Here is a 19,912-nt window from a genome sequence, read left to right on the forward strand (position 1 = left end):
AGTGAGTCCACAGGTTGTGGGAACAGTTCAGTTTTGGGGTGAGTGAAGTTATCCCCTCTGGTTCAGAAGCCTGATTGAGGGGTGATAACTTCCTGATCACCAGCTAGTGGTGTTGAGAGAGTGAATTGTAGAGTTACTACAACGGTAACAGATGGGATGATCGTTACAGTCAGAGTGCTAGCTGCAATTGGAGCATAGTTACTTCAATTGATACAATTGGAGCGGTGGTTATTTTAATAATTACAATGATTGGTAGTTAATTCAATAGTTACAATTGGAGTGGTAGTTACAGGATCGAACCATCGCAGAACTAACGGCCCCCTCCTGTGGCTTATCTGGGTCTCACAGTCGCTGTGGTTTCAGGTTTAGTCATGCTTACGTCTGACTGGTCAATGTGAACCCTGGTGCACATGACCATAAGAAACCAATCACCATTCTTCAGGGCAAGTGAGAGGCCAAGGCCTGCCCCACCCCCATCACCAGACAATGGCCTTGCTGTGTCCACTCCCCTGGACTCTGGGAGCCCATCCTGAAACTCCAGACCGAGCAATGAAGATACCTCCTCCCAAAGGGCCTCCTGTTTCCTTTCTTGAGACCTAATTGCTGATTTCTTTTTGCCTTTCCAATCTCCCCAATAGCTTTTGAATATCAGAGTTCCCTGATTATGCCTTCCTCATCATTCACCCTTACAGGATCATATCACTGACTCTCTGGGATAATGTTTAAAATGGCTTCCACTTCCTAACTGTAGCCTGCCAGATTCCGTTTCTCTCCCTCACTCGCTTTCTGACCATCTGCTGGCATTTCATACCCTCTCTCTACTCTCTTCATCCCCACCTCTCTCTTTCCCCTACCCCCTCTCATCTTCCCCTCTTTCCCTTTCTCTCTCACTCCAGCCCCCATCCCTTCTCTGTCACTTACCCTCTCTCTCCTAACTCAATCTCAAACCTCTCCTCCTTCCACTCTTTCACTCTCCATCTCCCATCTTCTTTCCCTCCCCCTCTCTCTACCTCTCCCTTTCTCTCTCCCACACTTTTGCTATTTCTTGCTCTCTCCACATATCTTCCTTTCTTTCTTAATACCTCTCTCTTCTTGCCCTGTTGCCCCCACCTCTCTTCCCTTCTCTCTTATCTCTTTCCTCTCTCTCTCTCTCTCGCTCAAACCTGTCTCTGTCTCTCACCATCCCTCTTCTCCCTCACATTCACTCTGGTACCCCACTCTCCTCTCACCCTTTCTCTCTCTCACACACCCAATCCCAACCTGTGTGTCTCATTTCCCTTCACTCTGAACATCTCCTCTGTCTCCCTCATACACACTCCTTCCTCTTTCCCTTCCTCTCTCCTATCTCCCTCTTCCCTTCTATTTCTCTCTCTCTCCTCTTCTATCTCACTCTCTTACATTTACTGTCTGTTTCTCTGTCTCTCACTCTCTCTCCTCCCTTCCCTCCCTCTCATTAGCACTTCCAGGAGCCGGGTGGCCGGTGATGAGAACCAGTTATTCAGAAGCTCCCCCGAGTCCCACAGTTGTGAAATCAGTGGCTGCTGTGATCAGCGAGAGGCTGCAGGCGGACGGAACCCAGGCTGCTGTCAATTAAACTGAGGGCGAGAGAACACAACATGAAGGTAGGGCTCCTGCCCTCCCCGGGCACACCGCAACTCTCCTATGCCGGGTGGGGTGGGGAGGAGAGGGGAGTAAGCCCAAACCCACTGGAACTGCCCCAGCCACTCGAGGGGTGAGGGGTTTGTCTGATGCAGTGAGCAGAGTACTGTCAACACTTAGTGACAAGGGGGTGAGATGTCCATCCTCTGACCACCCCCCAGCCCTGTGGGGGTCAGACTGGGTGCTGGGGTGGGGCCAAGGACTTGCAGTGCTGCGGGTGGGGATGCCAGGGCTTGGGGCAGAGGAGGGGAGGGATGTGCCCAGATCCGTGCCAGAACGGGGCAGAGGAGGGGAGGATTGTGCCCAGAACAGCGCCAGGACGGGGCAGAGGAGGGGAGGGCTGTGCCCAGAACAGCGCCAGGACAGGGCAGAGGAAGGGAGGGCTGTGCCCAGATCTGCACCAAGACAGGGCAGAGGAGGGGAGGACTGTGCCCAGATCTGTGCCAGGACAGGGGAAGAGGAGGGGCGGACTGTGCCCAGATCTTCACCAAGACGGGGCAGAGGAGGGGAGGACTGTGCCCAGATCCACACCAAGTCGGGGCAGAGGAGGGGAGGGCTGTGCCCAGATCTGCACCAAGACAGGGCAGAGGAGGGGAGGACTGTGCCCAGATCTGTGCCAGGACAGGGGAAGAGGAGGGGCGGACTGTGCCCAGATCTTCACCAAGACGGGGCAGAGGAGGGGAGGACTGTGCCCAGATCCACACCAAGTCGGGGCAGAGGAGGGGAGGGCTGTGCCCAGATCCATGCCAGGATGGGGGAAGAGGAGGGGAGGACAGTGCCCAGATCCATGCCAGGACAAGGGGAGAGGAGGGGAGGACTGTGCCCAGATCCATGCCAGAACGGGGGAAGAGGAGGGGAGGACTGTGCCCAGATCTGTGCCAGGATGGGGGAGAGGAGGGGAGGACTGTGCCCAGATCCACACCCACGATGGGGCAGAGGAGGGGAGGGCTGTGCCCAGATCCACACCAAGACGGGGCAGAGGAGGGGAGGGCTGTGCCCAGATCCATGCCAGGATGGGGGAAAGAGGAGGGGAGGACAGTGCCCAGATCCATGCCAGGACGAGGGGAGAGGAGGGGAGGACTGTGCCCAGATCCATGCCAGAACGGGGGGAGAGGAGGGGAGGGCTGTGCCCAGATCCATGCCAGGATGGGGGAGAGGAGGGGAGGACTGTGCCCAGATCTGCACCAAGACGGGGCAGAGGAGGGGTGGACTGTGCCCAGATCCACACCAAGACGGGGCAGAGGAGGGGAGGGCTGCGCCCAGATCCATGCCAGGATGGGGGAGAGGAGGGGAGGACTGTGCCCAGATCTGCACCAAGACGGGGCAGAGGAGGGGTGGACTGTGCCCAGATCCACACCAAGACGGGGCAGAGGAGGGGAGGGCTGTGCCTAGATCCACACCAAGACGGGGCAGAGGAGGGGAGGGCTGTGCCCAGATCCACACCAAGACGGGGCAGAGGAGGGGAGGGCTGTGCCCAGATCCACACCAAGACGGGGCAGAGGAGGGGTGGACTGTGCCCAGATCCACACCAAGACGGGGCAGAGGAGGGGAGGGCTGTGCCCAGATCCATGCCAGGATGGGGGAAGAGGAGGGGAGGACTGTGCCCAGATCCATGCCAGGACGAGGGGAGAGGAGGGGAGGACTGTGCCCAGATCCATGCCAGGATGGGGGAGAGGAGGGGAGGGCTGTGCCCAGATCCGTGCCAGGATGCGGGAGAGGAGGGGAGGGCTGTGCCCAGATCCGTGCCAGGATGCGGGAGAGGAGGGGAGGGCTGTGCCCAGATCCGTGCCAGGATGCGGGAGAGGAGGGGAGGGCTGTGCCCAGATCCGTGCCAGGATGCGGGAGAGGAGGGGAGGGCTGTGCCCAGATCCATGCCAGGATGGGGCAGAGGAGGGGAGGGCTGTGCCCAGATCCGTGCCAGGATGCGGGAGAGGAGGGGAGGGCTGTGCCCAGATCCGTGCCAGGATGCGGGAGAGGAGGGGAGGGCTGTGCCCAGATCCGTGCCAGGATGCGGGAGAGGAGGGGAGGGCTGTGCCCAGATCCGTGCCAGGATGCGGGAGAGGAGGGGAGGGCTGTGCCCAGATCCATGCCAGGATGGGGCAGAGGAGGGGAGGGCTGTGCCCAGATCCATGCCAGGATGGGGGAGAGGAGGGGAGGACTGTGCCCAGATCTGTGCCAGGATGGGGCAGAGGAGGGGCGGGCTGTGCCCAGATCCGTGCCAGGATGCGGGAGAGGAGGGGAGGGCTGTGCCCAGATCCATGCCAGGATGGGGCAGAGGAGGGGAGGGCTGTGCCCAGATCCATGCCAGGATGGGGGAGAGGAGGGGAGGACTGTGCCCAGATCTGTGCCAGGATGGGGCAGAGGAGGGGCGGACTGTGCCCAGATCCATGCTAGGATGGGGCAGGGGAGGGGAGGGCTGTGCCCAGATCTGTGCCAGGATGGGGCAGAGGAGGGGCGGACTGTGCCCAGATCTGCACCAAGACGGGGCAGAGGAGGGGAGGGCTGTGCCCAGATCCATGCCAGGACGAGGGAAGAGGAGGGGAGGACTGTGCCCAGATCTGTGCCAGGATGGTGCAGAGGAGGGGCGGACTGTGCCCAGATCTGTGCCAGGATGGGGCAGAGGAGGGGAGGGCTGTGCCCAGATCCATGCCAGGATGGGGGAGAGGAGGGGAGGGCTGTGCCCAGATCCATGCCAGGACGAGGGAAGAGGAGGGGAGGACTGTGCCCAGATCTGTGCCAGGATGGTGCAGAGGAAGGGCAGACTGTGCCCAGATCCATGCCAGGACGGGGGAAGAGGAGGGGAGGACTGTGCCCAGATCTGCACCAAGATGGGGCAGAGGAGGGGCAGACTGTGCCCAGTTCCATGCCAGGACAGGGGAAGAGGAGGGGAGGACTGTGCCCAGATCTGCACCAAGACGGGGCAGAGGAGGGGCAGACTGTGCCCAGATCCATGCCAGGACGGGGGAAGAGGAGGGGAGGACTGTGCCCAGATCTGCACCAAGACGGGGCAGAGGAGGGGCAGACTGTGCCCAGTTCCATGCCAGGACGGGGGAAGAGGAGGGGAGGACTGTGCCCAGATCTGCACCAAGACGGGGCAGAGGAGGGGCAGACTGTGCCCAGATCCATGCCAGGACGGGGGAAGAGGAGGGGAGGACTGTGCCCAGATCTGCACCAAGACGGGGCAGAGGAGGGGCAGACTGTGCCCAGTTCCATGCCAGGACGGGGGGAAGAGGAGGGGAGGACTGTGCCCAGATCTGCACCAAGACGGGGCAGAGGAGGGGCAGACTGTGCCCAGATCCATGCCAGGATGGGGGAAGAGGAGGGGAGGACTGTGCCCAGATCTGCACCAAGATGGGGCAGAGGAGGGGCAGACTGTGCCCAGATCCATGCCAGGACGGGGGAAGAGGAGGGGAGGACTGTGCCCAGATCTGTGCCAGGATGGGGGAGAGGAGGGGAAGACTGTGCCCAGATCTGTGCCAGGATGGGGGAAGAGGAGGGGAGGACTGTGCCCAGATCCATGCCAGGACGGGGGAAGAGGAGGGGAGGACTGTGCCCAGATCCATGCCAGGATGGGGGAAGAGGAGGGGAGGACTGTGCCCAGATCTGCACCAAGACGGGGCAGAGGAGGGGCAGACTGTGCCCAGATCCATGCCAGGACGGGGGGAAGAGGAGGGGAGGACTGTGCCCAGATCTGCACCAAGACGGGGCAGAGGAAGGGCAGACTGTGCCCAGTTCCATGCCAGGACGGGGGAAGAGGAGGGGAGGACTGTGCCCAGATCTGCACCAAGACGGGGCAGAGGAGGGGCAGACTGTGCCCAGATCCATGCCAGGATGGGGGAAGAGGAGGGGAGGACTGTGCCCAGATCTGCACCAAGATGAGGCAGAGGAGGGGCAGACTGTGCCCAGATCCATGCCAGGACGGGGGAAGAGGAGGGGAGGACTGTGCCCAGATCCATGCCAGGACGGAGGAAGAGGAGGGGAGGACTGTGCCCAGATCTGCACCAAGATGGGGCAGAGGAGGGGCAGACTGTGTCCAGATCCATGCCAGGACGGGGGAAGAGGAGGGGAGGACTGTGCCCAGATCTGCACCAAGACGGGGCAGAGGAGGGGAGGACTGTGCCCAGATCCACACCAAGACGGAGCAGAGGAGGGGAGGACTGTGCCCAGATCTGTTCCAGGATGGGGGAGAGGAGGGGAGGACTGTGCCCAGATCTGTTCCAGGATGGGGGAAGAGGAGGGGAGGACTGTGCCCAGATCTGCACCAAGACGGGGCAGAGGAGGGGCAGACTGTGCCCAGATCTGTGCCAGGATGGGGGAGAGGAGGGGAGAACTGTGCCAAGATCTGTGCCAGGACGGGGCAGAGGAGGGGAGGGCTGTGCCCAGATCTGTGCCAGGATGGGGGAGAGGAGGGGAGAACTGTGCCCAGATCCGTGCCAGGATGGGGGAGAGGAGGGGAGAACTGTGCCCAGATCCATGCCAGGACGTTGGAGAGGAGGGGAGGGCTGTGCCTAAGAATGTGGACAGCAGGAAAGGCCATTTGGCTTGATGACTGTGCTGGATCCCGGTAGAACAATCCCATTGGGCTCACCCGCCCACCACTCCACCTTCCCCCCACTCAGGAGATGATTCCTCTACAGTGTTGATGCAATTCCCCTCAGCTTTCCAGACTCCGCAGGCAGAGAATTCCCAATCCATGCTCCCCGTTCCCCTATTTACGTTTTGCTCAGAGGACTGAATACGAACACAGGGATGTAACACTGAGGTTTTATAAGGCAGTTAGACCATGCGGAGTGTTGTGAGCAGCTTTGGCTTTCTTATCTAAGGAATGTGAATCCATGGGAGCAGGCGGTGGATGGTTGTACGGGCAGCTGGTGCATTTCACCAGTCCCGGTTTTCCGACCAGTGACGCCAGGCAGACAATCTCTGAAGAGAATTGATTACGGCTGAGGTCACACGTCCTGTGAAGACACTGTGCAGAATAAAGCAATGGCAAACCACTTTTGTGGAGAAGTTTTCCAGGAACTATCATGGTCAAAGGCAGATGGAAGACCATGATTACCCACGCCATGTGACATGGCACATAATGATGACGGTTTCTAGGAAAGGATGGGCTGGCATTGGAGAAGGTCCAGAGGAGGTTCAGGCGAATGATCCCGGGAATGAAAGGGTTAATGAATGAGCGTGTTTTGATGGTTCTGGGTCGGTAATCGCTGGAGTTTAGAAACATGAGGGTGATCACTGATCCCTCGAAGCTGCACGGCCGCACAGTGACGGAAATGGTCTCGCGCACATAGCCTTCATTACCAGGCAGCTGAAATTTTCTTTTATATAAAGTGCTGTGTAAAAATCTCCTGTTCAGAGCAATGGTTTGTCTGTGAATCTGTGAAAACCTTCAGAGGGAACATTCTGGGGTGGGAGGGGAAATCTCATTGAAACATATCAAAGGCCAAGATAGAGTGGATGTGCATAGGACGTTTCCAAGAGTGGACCAGAGAGCAGAGGGCGGAGAAGAGGATTTCTTTAGCCAAAGGGTGGTGAATCTGTGGAACCCACTGCCACAGATGGCTGTGGAAAACAAGTCGTTGGGTATACTTTAAATATACCCAGTGAGGTTGATAGGGTCTTGATTAGACGGGGCATTAAAGGTATGAAGGCAGGAGAATGGGGTTGAGAGGGATAATAAATCAGCTATGATGGAATGGCCTGGATGAGCTTTGATAAGGAGAGGTCCCCCCGACCCTCCGTGATCTGGTCCATTCAGGAAGCTCCCTAGGCAGATCTCTGTGTTGCAGAGTGCTGCTGGGGGGCAGGATCCCCTTGTTCCTGAGTTTCTCCACCATCATCCCAGCCGACATGGGATGCCCTCTCCCACTACTGTCACCACCACACCAAGTTCAATCCTGACAGCCGGTGCCGTCCGTTAGGAGTTTGTGACACCGTCCCAGCAAGCCAGTGGATTGTGCCCACCACCGCCCCAGCAGGAGCTCTGACTCCCAACCATGTGGGGGATTAATTACACCTTAGTGCTGGAATGACAAAGTGTGCAGAATACATTGGGATCTTGTGGTTCAGGGTTTGCACGGATTTGATGGGCTGAAGGTCCTTTTCTGAAATTTGTTACCTTCCTGTTACAACCACCTCTATAAACCATCGCTAATGCGGAAAGTGTCCGTGAGCATGTCCATCACAACCCTTGTCCACACCCCACACTTGCAACCACATTCACACTCACACCCATACTCACATTCACACACACACACACAATCACACCCCCACCCACAGCCACACACATACTCATGTAAGAGGTTTCTTCTTTTATGTTACTGCTAAGGCTAATAAAATGGCTTCTTTGTTATGTTAAAAGTAAAAATGCTTCTTTGTTATGTTAACTGGAGAGAGAGTACTTTCTCTCGCAGTTTGTTTGGGTTATAATTACTGATAACAGGAATTGTATTCATTTGTTAACCAATTGGGATAGCTGTTATTCTTTCTTGTGGGGCTGTAAACTAGTGTTGCGGGGGCTTTGGGGAAGTCGGTGCGAGGGGGTGAGAGAGAGAGAGGATGTGATGCCGTAAGCTGGCGACAGAATGGACCCCGAGTGGGGGTCCGAGGCCCAGGGTTTTCAGCGAGGTGAGGAGATGAGGACAGATTCGTGTGGAGCGTCTGGTCGACCACCGTGATTGGTCCCAGGCGGCGGGTCGAGGAGGTCTGAGGGGATCGAATGATGGCCAGAAGACGTCGTTAACTGAGCTCCAACGGTTGTGCACGAAGTGGTTTGGACTTTGATAAGTTTGGCGCCTTTTCCTTTGATATTGTATCTCTATTAAGTACATAGTTCCAGTAAGATCTATAAAGTGAACTCATTTAATCGCATATGGTGTACTGTCTGTTATTTGGCGGGGTGGGGACATCACACAGCATCCACACAAGCTGATTACCCAGTTTGGCGGGGCTGAAGGCTACTCCCCCTAGACGGGAGCGAGCTGAGCGAGCCTGAGGCTTACCAGGGGGCTACATTGTGGGGGGCTCATCCCAGATTGAATTTTAGTGGAAGCTGTGTGATCGCCCTCTTTAAATTATGCATGCTGCGGGGACGGAAAGCTGGTGTGTCTCTGTGCGATTGGTTATCACTGCATGTGTGTTGGGTAGGGTGGCAGTTGGCACCCCGGAGGTCGTTGTTCGAGTTCAGACTAGCGCTGACGAAATGGTGGTGGGACCATGGGCTGTCCATACGGTTAAGAAAGTGAGGAACGACTGGTCGGGATGTTTCAGCTATGGTAGGCTCCGCCTGGTTGTTGGAATAATGTCCAGCCCTAAAGGGCCGGAGGGGTGGGTGGAGCGGACCTTTCAGTTGTTGGGTGAGTGACAGTGCTTGGCTGAGGGAAAGCGACAGGGATTGGTTGGAAGTTTGAGTAGGCGGGTTGGTGACGTTGTCAGAACTGTCTGGTCCAATTACCTCGAAGTGACAGCTGCCAGTTATCGGAAAGTGGGGGAAAATGCGTTTGGTTCAACTGGAAGTCAAATGCTGCAGCTGGGGGGGCTTACCATGTCTGTGGCAGGAGATTGGTGGAAAGCTTTCAGGGTATCTTCTTTGGCTAGGGGGGCAGACAAATTGCTTGCGGTACCAGGGGGATCTGTCAAGGGAATCAGCCCCTCCCTCAGTTGCTCAGCTGATCTGAGAGGTGTCGGGAAACTTAGAGGAGGCCCAGTGGGGGAACGGCTTGGGGTCTCTGGGGGAGCACGTTCCCAGCAATGTACCAAAGAACTCCCGAAAGGAACAGACCCTCTTCCTGAAGGCTTAGAGGGACCACGCACTCAGGTGTTGTTAAGGATAGATGGAAGCCCCACTAAAGCCATCCTCGACAACAGGGCGCAGGTCAAGTTGTTGTACAGTTCGTTTTACAACCGGTATTTGAAGCATTTACCCTCGACAACATTAAGGGCACTGGAGATTTGGGGTACCGGTGCCGGTGATTATCCAGACGACGGTTATTGGTCAGTGAAACTGGAGTTCTTGGAGGCCAACGTGGGGATGACTGAAGTTTGTGAATTGTTAATGCTGATGTGTCCGGAAACTGTTGAGACGGGCAGCGTTTCCATTCTGGAGGAGATCAACACCCCGCTGGTGTGGAGGCGCATGGGGGCCTGCCAGGAGGAGGCGGGTGAGAGCTGTTTGGAGACATTGTCTGTACACCCCGTGAAAGCTGCTTGTGAGGACTTGTGTAGCAGCAGTGGGCCGGTACCGAATTTAAACGAGAGTCAGTGGTGGTACGGCCTGGGGGAAGTATCTGAGGGTGAGACCCACTTAGTGGACGCTCCGAAATACCACGAGAGAGGGGAGTTGACCGCTGAAGACATCTTGGTGAGAGAGAGGTCACGGCGACTGGCCCCTGAAGCCGTGGAAGACGTAGGCAGCGTGTGTGTGGAGTATAGGACTCTGAACAGGTGCACTGTCATTGATCAGAATACGGTCCTGAGGGCCGAAGAGGCGATGGCCTGTCTGAGTGGTGCAAAGTGGTTTAAGGTGCTGGATCTGAGGAATGGATGTTGCCAGATCCCGATGAGTGAGGCCGACAAGGAGAAGATGGCTGTTATAGGTCCCCTAGGATTCTTCCGGTCCAAAAAGATGCCACAGGGCATATCCGGAGCCCTTGCAACCTTCCCGCGGGGCATGTGGAAGACCATGGGGGATGTGGAGGTGTTTGGAGTTTTGGCGTATGTGGATGATCGTCTACAGTTTGGATTTGCCTTGGGGGACTATGATGCGAGGCAAGTGCCGGAGCCCGGGCAGCAAAGAATTAACGAAGTGGAAAACCTGGAAGTTGACCTGCAAGAAGGCATTAGGAAGGAAAAGCTGGAGATAAGTTCAGTGAACACTAAACTGCAGGCTGACCAATCTTTAACGGCTGCTTTTCAGGTCAGGGTGCAAGAAGCTGGTGGAGTAACTGCGTCCCAAATAGAGATGAACATGAAGCATGAGTCAGAACTGCTGAGACTGTGGCGAGAGTTGGAGGGGCCAGAGGAGACTCGATTGCAGGAGGCTGAAGAGGCTGCAGGAGCAGTCCAGGCCAAGTGTTTCAGTTTGGAGAAAATCAAACAGCAGCTTCCGATCGCAGAAGGGAGGACGAATACGGATTCGAAGGATGCAGTGCTGGATGTGTGGTACATGCTGCCTCTTGCTAACTTCCCCTTGATTGAGGGAGAGACCTTTGGCCCTTCTCCCACTGAGTCAGGTGTAGTGGAGGGGGGCTAGCTGTGGGCAGCCTGGGTTACTGCAGGACCTTGGACACGGGACAGGGGGCTCTGAGTTGCAGTGGGGTATGAGTGAGAGGTTGACAGAGGAGCTGGCAAGCAGACCCGAGGTATTCCCAGTTGTGTCCGAGCCTGAAAGGTTTAGGTGAGGGGGTACGGAGGTCTCGGAGGGTTAGGAAACTCCCAGATAGGTTGGCCTATGTAGCGCCTGAGGAACAGGGCGTGAGGTCTACTGTTTGGGGAGCAGTGTCACTGTTTGTACCTGGATTGGGTTTTGTGTCTGCAGGAAGGGTTGGCGAGTTATTTAGAAGTCATGAGGACATTGGTGGGGGAGAATGTAAGGAGTTTCTTCTTTTATGTTACTGCTAAGGCTAATAAAATGGCTTCTTTGTTATGTTAACTGGAGAGAGAGTGCTTTCTCCCACAGCTTGTTTGGGTTATAATTACTGATAATGAGAATTGTATTCATTTGTTAACCAATTGGGATAGATGTTATTCTTTTTTGTGGGGCTGTAAACTAGTGTTGCGGGGACTTTTGGGGAGTAGGCGCGAGGGGGTGAGAGAGAGAAGACATGATGTTGTAAGCTGGGTGACGGAACGGACCCCGAGTGGGGGTTCGAGGCCCAGGGTTTTCGGTGAGGAGAGGAGACGAAGACAGATTCATGTGGGGCATCTGGTCGACCACCGTGATTGGTCCCAGGCGGCGGGTCGAGGAGGTCTGAGGGGATCGAATGGTGGCCAGAAGACGTCGTTAACTGAGCTCCAACGGTTGTGCACGAAGTGGTTGGACTTTAATAAGTTTGGCGCCTTTTACTTTTCCTTTTATATTGTATCTCTATTCAGTACATAGTTCCAGTAAGATCTATAAAGTGAACACATTTAATCGCATATGGTGTACTGTCTGTTATTTGGCGGGGTGGGGAGATCACACAGCATCCACACCAGCTGATTTCCCAGTTTGGCGGGGCCGAAGGCTGCTCCCCCTAGACGGAAGCGAGCTGAGCGAGCCTGAGGCGACCCAGGGGGTTACACACACATTCACATACTCACACCCATGCCCACACCCACACCCAAACTCACACCTACACTCACGCCCATACTCTCACACACACCCACACTCACCAACACACACTCACACACACCCATACTCACTCTCACACCCACACACACAATCACAACCACACGTATACTCACACCCACACCAACACACCATAGAAACATAGAACATTACAGCACAGAAACAGGCCATTTGGCCCTTCTTGGCTGTGCCAAACCATTTTTCTGCCTAGTCCCACTGACCTGCACCTGGCCCATATCCCTCCATACACCTCTCATCCATGTACCTGTCCAAGCTTTTCTTAAATGTCAAAAGTGAGCCCGCATTTACCACTTCATCTGGCAGCTCATTCTACACTCCCACCACTCTCTGCGTGAAGAAGCCCCCCCCCCCAATGTTCCCTTTAAACTTTTCCCCTTCACCCTTAACCCATGACCTCTTTTTTTCTCCCCTGGCCTCAGTGGAAAAAGCCTGCTTGCATTCACTCTATCTATACCCATCATAATTTTATACACCTCTATCAAATCACCCCTCATTCTCCTACGCTCCAGGGAATAATGTCCTAACCTATTCAACCTTTCTCTGTAACTCAGTTTCTCAAGTCCCAGCAACATCTGTGCACTCTTTCAACCTTATTAATAACCTTCCTGTATTTAGGTGACCAAAACTGCACATAATACTCCAAATACAGTCTCACCAATGTCTTATACAACCTCACCATGACATTCCAACTCTTATACTCAATACTTTGATTTATAAAGGCCAATGTACCAAAAGTTCTCTTTACAACCCTATCTACTTGTGACGCCACTTTTAGGGAATTATGTATCTGTACTCCCAGATCCCTCTGTTCTACTGCACTCCTCAGTGTCCTACCATTTACCTTGTATGTTCTACCTTGGTTTGACCTTCTGAAGTGCAATACCTCGCACTAGTCCGCATTAAACTCCATCTGCCATTTTTCTGCCCATTCCTCCAACTGGTCCAAGTCCCTCTGCAAGCTTTGAAAACCTTCCTCACTGTCCACTACACCTCCAGTCTGTATCATCAGCAAATTTGCTGATCCAATTTGCCACATTATCATCCAGATCATTAATATAGATGACAAATAACAATGGACCCAGCACTGATCCCTGTGGCACACCACCAGTCACAGGCCTCCACTCAAAGTACCTCCACTACCTCTCTCTGGCTTCTTCCATTGAGCCAATGTCTAATCCAATTTACTACCTCTCCATGTATACCTAGCGACTGAATCTTCCTAACTAACCTCCCATGCGGGACCTTGCCAAAGGCCTTACTGAAGTCCATGTATACAACATCCACTGCCTTCCCTGGTAACTTCCTCGAAAAACTCTAATAGATTGATTAAATATGACCTACCACGCACAAAGCCATGCTGACTGTTTCTAATAAATCCCTGTCTATCTAAATACTTGTAGATCCTATCACTTAGTATTCCTTCCAATAATTTACCTACTACCGACGTCAAATTTATCAGCCTATAATTTCCCGGCTTACCTTTTGAGCCTTTTTTAAACAACGGAACTACATGAGCTATCCTCCAATCCTCCGGCACCTGACCCGTGGATATCTACATTTTAAATGTTTCTGCCAGGGCCCCTGCAGTTTCAACACTAGTCTCCTTCAAGGTCCAAGGGAATACTCTGTCAGGTCCTGGGGATTTATCTACTCTGACCTCAAGACAGCAAGCACCTCCTTCTCTGTAATCTGTATAAGTTCCATAGACTCCATTCCCGTTTCCTTAGTAAATACAGATGCAAACTACCCATTTAATATCTCTCCCATTTCTTTTGGTTCCATACATAGCTGACCACTCTGATCTTCAAGAGGACCAATTTTATCCCTTAAAATTGCTCTTAACATACCTGTAGAAGCTCTTAGGATTATCCTTCACCCTGACTGCCAAAGCAACCTCATGTCTTCTTTTAGCCCTCCTGATTTCTTTCTTAAGTATTTTCTTACTCTTTTTATACTCCCCAAGCATCTTATTTCCTCCCTGTTGTCTGTACATGTTATACATATCTCTCTTCTTCTTTATCAGAGTTCCAATATCCCTCGAGAACCAAGGTTCCTTATTCTTATTCGTTTTGCCTTTAACCCTGACAGGAACATACAAACTCTGCACTCTCAAAATTTCTCCTTTGAAGGCCTCCCACTTACCAATCACATCCTTGCCAGAGAACAACCTGTCCCAATCTACGCTTTTTAGATCCTTTCTCATTTCTTCAAATTTGGCCTTTTTCCAGTTTAGAACTTCAACCCGAGGACCAGATCTATCTTTATCCATGATCAAATTGAAACTAATGACATTATGATCACTGGAACCAAAGTGTTCCCCTACACACACTTCCGTCACCTGCTCTAACTCATTTCCTAATAGGAGATATTGCATCCTCCCTAGTCGGTACATTTATATATTGATTTAGAAAACTTTCCTGAACACATTTCAAAAACTCTAACCCATCTAGACCTTTAACAGCATGGGAGTCCCAATCAATGTGTGGAAAATTAAAATCCCCTACCGATGTGTACCATGACATCTGGCTGCTCACCCTCCCACTTCAGAATGCTGTGCATGCAATCAGAGACATCCCTGACCCTGGCACCCAGGAGACAACAAAACATCTGGGAGTCTCTGTCATGACCACAGAATCTCCTGTCTGTACCCCTGACAATGGAGTCCCCTATCACTACCGCTCTCCTCTTCTTCCTCCCTCCCTTCTGCACTGCAGAACCAGACTCAGTGCCAGAGATCCGGCTGCCGCAGCTTGTCCCAGGTAAGCCATCCCCCATCCCCCCCCAACAGTATCCAAATCAGTATACCTGTTCTGGAGGGGAATGGCCACAGGGGAACCCTGCACTACCTGCCCTTTCCCCTTCCCTCGCCTGATGGTAACCCAATTACCTGTGCCCTGTTCCTTAGGTGTAACTACCTCCTGGAAGCTACTGTCTATAAACTGCTCAGTCTCCCGAATGATCCGGAGGTCATCCAGCTCCAGCTCCAGTTCCCTAACGCAGTTTATTAGGAGCTGCAGCTGGATGCACTTCTTGCAGGTGTTGTTGTCAGGGACACTGGAGGTCTCCCTGACTTCCCACATCCTGCAAGAGGAGCATTCCAACATCCTGCCTGGCATATTCTGTAGTCTGAACAAAAAAAAAACCAGAAACTTACCAGAACCTACCCTCGCCTCTGCCTGTTTCTCACCGAAGCCTGATTGAGCCAAAGCTGTCCCACTCCGACTCAGTCCACTCCAACGATGGCCGCTGTACATGGCGGTCTTCCTTTTCAACCTTGGCGCGCTACATCAAGCGCCTGCGCAGGAGAGCCTCTTTCCCCCGATCAGTTAAAAAGAAAAACGACCTTCCCTCCGCGATGCTTCAGTCTTCCACTCTCAGCCGCTTGCTTCGATTGAAAAAACACAACCCACACACACACAATCACGCTCACAGTCACACCCACACCCACACACGCGTTGTCTGCCCCCGGGACAGTCTATCTGTGTCGGTATGAGAGCAGGGAGCTAAAACCCAGGACAGACACCACACTGGAGAACGTCGGCTTCAATGTGGGTCACAGAGAAGATAGACCAGAGGACAAGAGACAACTGCCCTGGGATAGGGACGGTGAGGGGAGAGAGGGAGAGGGAAAGAGAGAGTGACGGGGAGAGAGGGTGAGGAGGTCGAGAGGGTGAGTGGGAGAGACAGGGTGAAGGGGAGGGAGCGATGGACAGAGGGAGGGGGAGACTGGGAGGGGGAACGAAGAAAAGGGGAGAGAGAGAGGGTGAGGTGAGTTAGGTGTGGGGGTAAAGAGGGGGAGAAAAAGGGTGGGAAGAGTGGGTGAGGGAGAGAAGGGGTAAGGGGAGACAGGGTGAGGGGGAGAGAGGAATGGGGGGGTCAAGGGGTTGAATTTCTCCTTGGGATAAGGGGTTATTTGAGCACACTGCATGCTAACGGGTACAGGATCACTGATGTGCATTGGCTGAATGACTCAACTGCATGAGGTACAAGAACTTATTCCATCTCTTTCTCACAGGCCCTGCTGTCCATCTGCCTGCTGCTGACCCATGCGAAAGGGAAGTAAGTGACACAGTAAGGGGAGGGCACAGTGAGCTGGGGGTCAGTGAGGGTGGGTGTGGCTCATTCGGTGGTTGCGGGGCAGTCAGTAGGTGTGGTGGCCGGCTGGTGGTGCAGTGGTATCAGCGCTGGACTCCAGAGCGAAGGCTCCCGAGTTCGAATCTGAGTCGCGTGCCCCCCTCCCCACCAAGCACGCTTTCTGTCCGAGCCGGGTTGAGCATCGAGCTAGCCACTCGGCCTCGTGAAAAAAAAAACAAGGGTCAAGCAGGAACACTCATACCGTGACCTGGTTAATCTGAAAAGAGACCGATCCTGACACCACACGCCAGACAGGAATGGCTGACTGTCTGGTCGACACGCTAAACAAAAATTTAGGTGTGGTGGTCAGACAGTGAGTGTGGGGTCAATAGGAGCAGAGATCAGTCACTAAGAGTGCGGTCAGTAGGGGTGGGGGTCAGTCAGAGACGGTGGGGGTCATTGAGTGTGGGAGTCAGTTAGTAAGGGAGGGGTCAGTCTGAGGTCAATCAGTGCGGGTAGGGGTTGGTCAGTGGGGTAATGGGTCAGGGAGGTTGGGGGTCAGTCAGTGATGGTGGGGGTCAGTGAGGGTGTGGGTTACTGAGAGTGGGGGTTAGTCAGAGGGGATGAGGATTAGTGAGGGTAAGTCAGTGAGGTTGTTCGTCAGTCAGTAAAGTGGGAGTCAGCCAGGTGGGGTTAGTGAGTGATGGTGGGGCTCAGTGAGGGTGGAGGTCTCAGTAAGTGTCCCTGCAAGCAGTTGGGTTGGTAGTGCGGCTGTAGGGTTTGAGATGAGAGGGTGGATGTGGTATTGGGTTTGAGATGAGAGGGTGTGTATAGGGTTTGAGATGAGAGGGTGTGTATAGGGTTTGAGATGAGAGGGTGGGTGTGGTATTGGGTTTGAGATGAAAGGGTGAGTGTGGTATTGGGTTTGAGATGAGAGGGTGGATGTGGTATTGGATTTGAGATGAGAGGGTGGGTGTGGTATTGGGTTTGAGATGAAAGGGTGGGTGTGGTATTGGGTTTGAGATGAGAGGGTGGGTTTTGGGTTTGAGGTGAGAGGGTGGGTGTGGTATTGGGTTTGAGGTGAGAGGGTGGGTGTGGTATTGGGTTTGAGATGAGAGGGTGGGTGTGGTATTGGGTTTGAGATGACACAGGGTGGGTGTGGTATTGGGTTTGGGATGAGAGGGTGGGTGTGGTATTGGGTTTGAGATGAGAGGGTGGGTATTGGGTTTGAGATGAGAGGGTGAGTGTGGTATTGGATTTGAGATGAGAGGGTGGATGTGGTATTAGATTTGAGATGAGAGGGTGGGTGTGGTATTGGGTTTGGGATGAGAGGGTGGGTGTGGTATTGGGTTTGAGATGAGAGGGTGGGTATTGGGTTTGAGATGAGAGGGTGAGTGTGGTATTGGATTTGAGATGAGAGGGTGGATGTGGTATTGGGTTTGAGATGAGAGGGTGGGTATTGGGTTTGAGGTGAGAGGGTGGATGTGGTATTGGGTTTGTGATGAGAGGGTGTGTGTGGTATTGGGTTTGAGATGAGAGGGTGGGTATTGGGTTTGAGATGAGAGGGTGGGTATTGGGTTTGAGATGAGAGGGTGGGTATTGGGTTTGAGATGAGAGGGTGGATGTGGTATTGGGTTTGAGATGAGAAGGTGTGTGTGGTATTGGGTTTGTGATGAGAGGGTGGGTATTGGGTTTGAGATGAGAGGGTGGGTATTGGGTTTGAGATGAGAGGGTGGGTATTGGGTTTGAGATGAGAGGGTGGGTGTGGTATTGGGTTTGAGATGAGAGGGTGGGTGTGGTATTGGGTTTGAGATGAGAGGGTGGATGTGGTGTTGGGTTTGAGATGAGAGGGTGAGTGTGGTGTTGGGTTTGAGATGAGAGGGTGAGTGTGGTATTGGGTTTGAGATGAGATGGTGAGTGTGGTATTGGATTTGAGATGAGAGGGTGAGTGTGGTGTTGGGTTTGAGATGTCAGGGTGAGTGTGGTTGTTTTTGTGTTCTCTTTCACCATTCCCCATCTGTCTCTTGCAGTGCCCGTCACTGCCGTTGGGGTCCCTTCACCCCGTGGAGCGAGTGTGAGGGTTGCAACCACACACAGGTAAGAGTTTACCACCATCCATCTGGACCCACACCCCACCCACTCTAAACCTACCCCCTTATCCTCACACACTCACCCAGTGTGTACCCTTTGAGACAGGAGGGGTGAGTTGTTGGAGTGTATTGTGAGGTGGGGAAGGGTATAGGAGAGGAGGGGAGCTTGAAGGTAAGGTGGAACTGTGAGCGAGGGAGGTTGAGGATGAAGATGAGGCAGGGGGTAATTTGACAGAGCAGTTAACCCTGATTGACAACCCCCCCCCCCACCCGTCCTGCATGGGCTGATCACCTGTGCTGGATCAGACACACATACACTTATTCATATTTGCACACTCACAGATAGTTACACACTCTTCCATACACCCAGACACAGACTTACACACTCACAGATACTCACTCACTCTCCTGTGCACACAGACACACACACTTCACTCTGACATACACTCACACAACCATTGCAGGTGGAATTAAGCATCACTGATCCACACATTCAGCTGCACTCACACACGCGTGCACGTACGTATACACACACACACACACACACACACACACACACACACACACACACACACACACACACACACACACACACACACACACACACACACACACACACACACACACACACACACACACACACACACACACAATCATTGGTGGACAGAGGGGCCTGTTAGAGTTGGCATTTGGGTCTAGGCTGGTTTTTCTGCACGTGCATGTGACCCAGTGTGCGGTGGGTTGTAGTGGGGTTTGGTTGCCTTAGGTGATCCTCACACCCCCTCCCCTATGTTGCAGAGCCGCTGGAGAGCAGTGGCCGAGTTTTCGGAGTTCGGAGGCAAGCCCTGCACTGGCGAACGGTTCGAGATGCGATCCTGTACACCCACCCGGGGCTGCCCCATGGAGGAGGGCTGTGGGGAGAAGTTCCGCTGTGCCTTAGGTTTGTCTCCTGGCTGGGGCGGGCCATGGCAGTGAGGGGGAGACTTAGGAGGTAAGGGGTGGTTGTTGAGAGGAGATTTGGGAGGATGTGAAGGGCAGAAGGGGAGAGGGAGATGAGGATTAAGAGGAGGCAACCAGAAGGAGATGGGGGTTGTGGGAATGGAGGATTGAGGTGTTAAGGGAATGGGAGGAGGTGAGGGATTGGGAGAGGGAGGGTTGATATAATGGGAGAGGGAGAGGTTGAGGAAATGGGAGAGGGGTTGATATATAATGGAGGACGGAGAGGCTGATGGAGGTGTTGGGGCTGTGGAAATGGGAGAGGGAGGGGTTGAGGGATTGGGAGAAGGGGTTTGAGGGAATGGGAGAGGGTGAGGTTGAGGGAGGAGGTGGGGGCTAATGGAGGGAGTGGGAAGGGATTGGGGGAATGGGAGAGGGAGGGGTTAGAACATAGAAATCTACAGCACATTACAGGCCATTCGGCCCACAATGTTGTGTTGGAGGAGGTGGGGACAGATGGATTGGGAGGAGGAGGGGTTGAGTGAGGAGTTGAGGTAGAGGAAGAGGGAGAGGGTTGAGGAAATGGGAGAGGGAGGCATTGATGGAAGAGGTGGTGGTTGTGGGAATGGGAGAGGGAGGGGTTGAGGAAATGGGAGAGGCTGATGAGGGAGGTTGTCTTGATGTATTGGAAGAGGGAGAGTTTGATGGAGGTGGTGGGGTTTGAGGGAATAGGAGAGTGAGGGGTTGAGGGAAGAGGTGAAGGTTGTGGGAATGAGAGAGGGAGGGGTTGAAGGTATGGGAC

The 19,912-nt window shown here is 53.9% G+C and overlaps 1 protein-coding gene across 1 annotated transcript in view; it reads left to right on the top strand.

The window, feature by feature from the left end:
- The first annotated feature begins 493 nt into the window (after positions 1-493).
- The window catches only part of LOC140728907 (complement component C7-like), a 101,630-nt gene continuing 82,211 nt past the window's right edge, over positions 494-19,912 (top strand). Inside the window, 4 exon segments of the mRNA XM_073047995.1 lie at positions 494-1,622; positions 16,026-16,069; positions 18,115-18,181; positions 18,973-19,114. Of these exon segments, the coding sequence (XP_072904096.1) occupies positions 1,617-1,622; positions 16,026-16,069; positions 18,115-18,181; positions 18,973-19,114 (259 nt within the window). The 5' untranslated portion in view covers positions 494-1,616.

The sequence above is a fragment of the Hemitrygon akajei genome, chromosome 6 (genome assembly GCF_048418815.1).
Source record: "Hemitrygon akajei chromosome 6, sHemAka1.3, whole genome shotgun sequence".
In the NCBI taxonomy this organism is placed as follows: Eukaryota; Metazoa; Chordata; class Chondrichthyes; order Myliobatiformes; family Dasyatidae; genus Hemitrygon; species Hemitrygon akajei.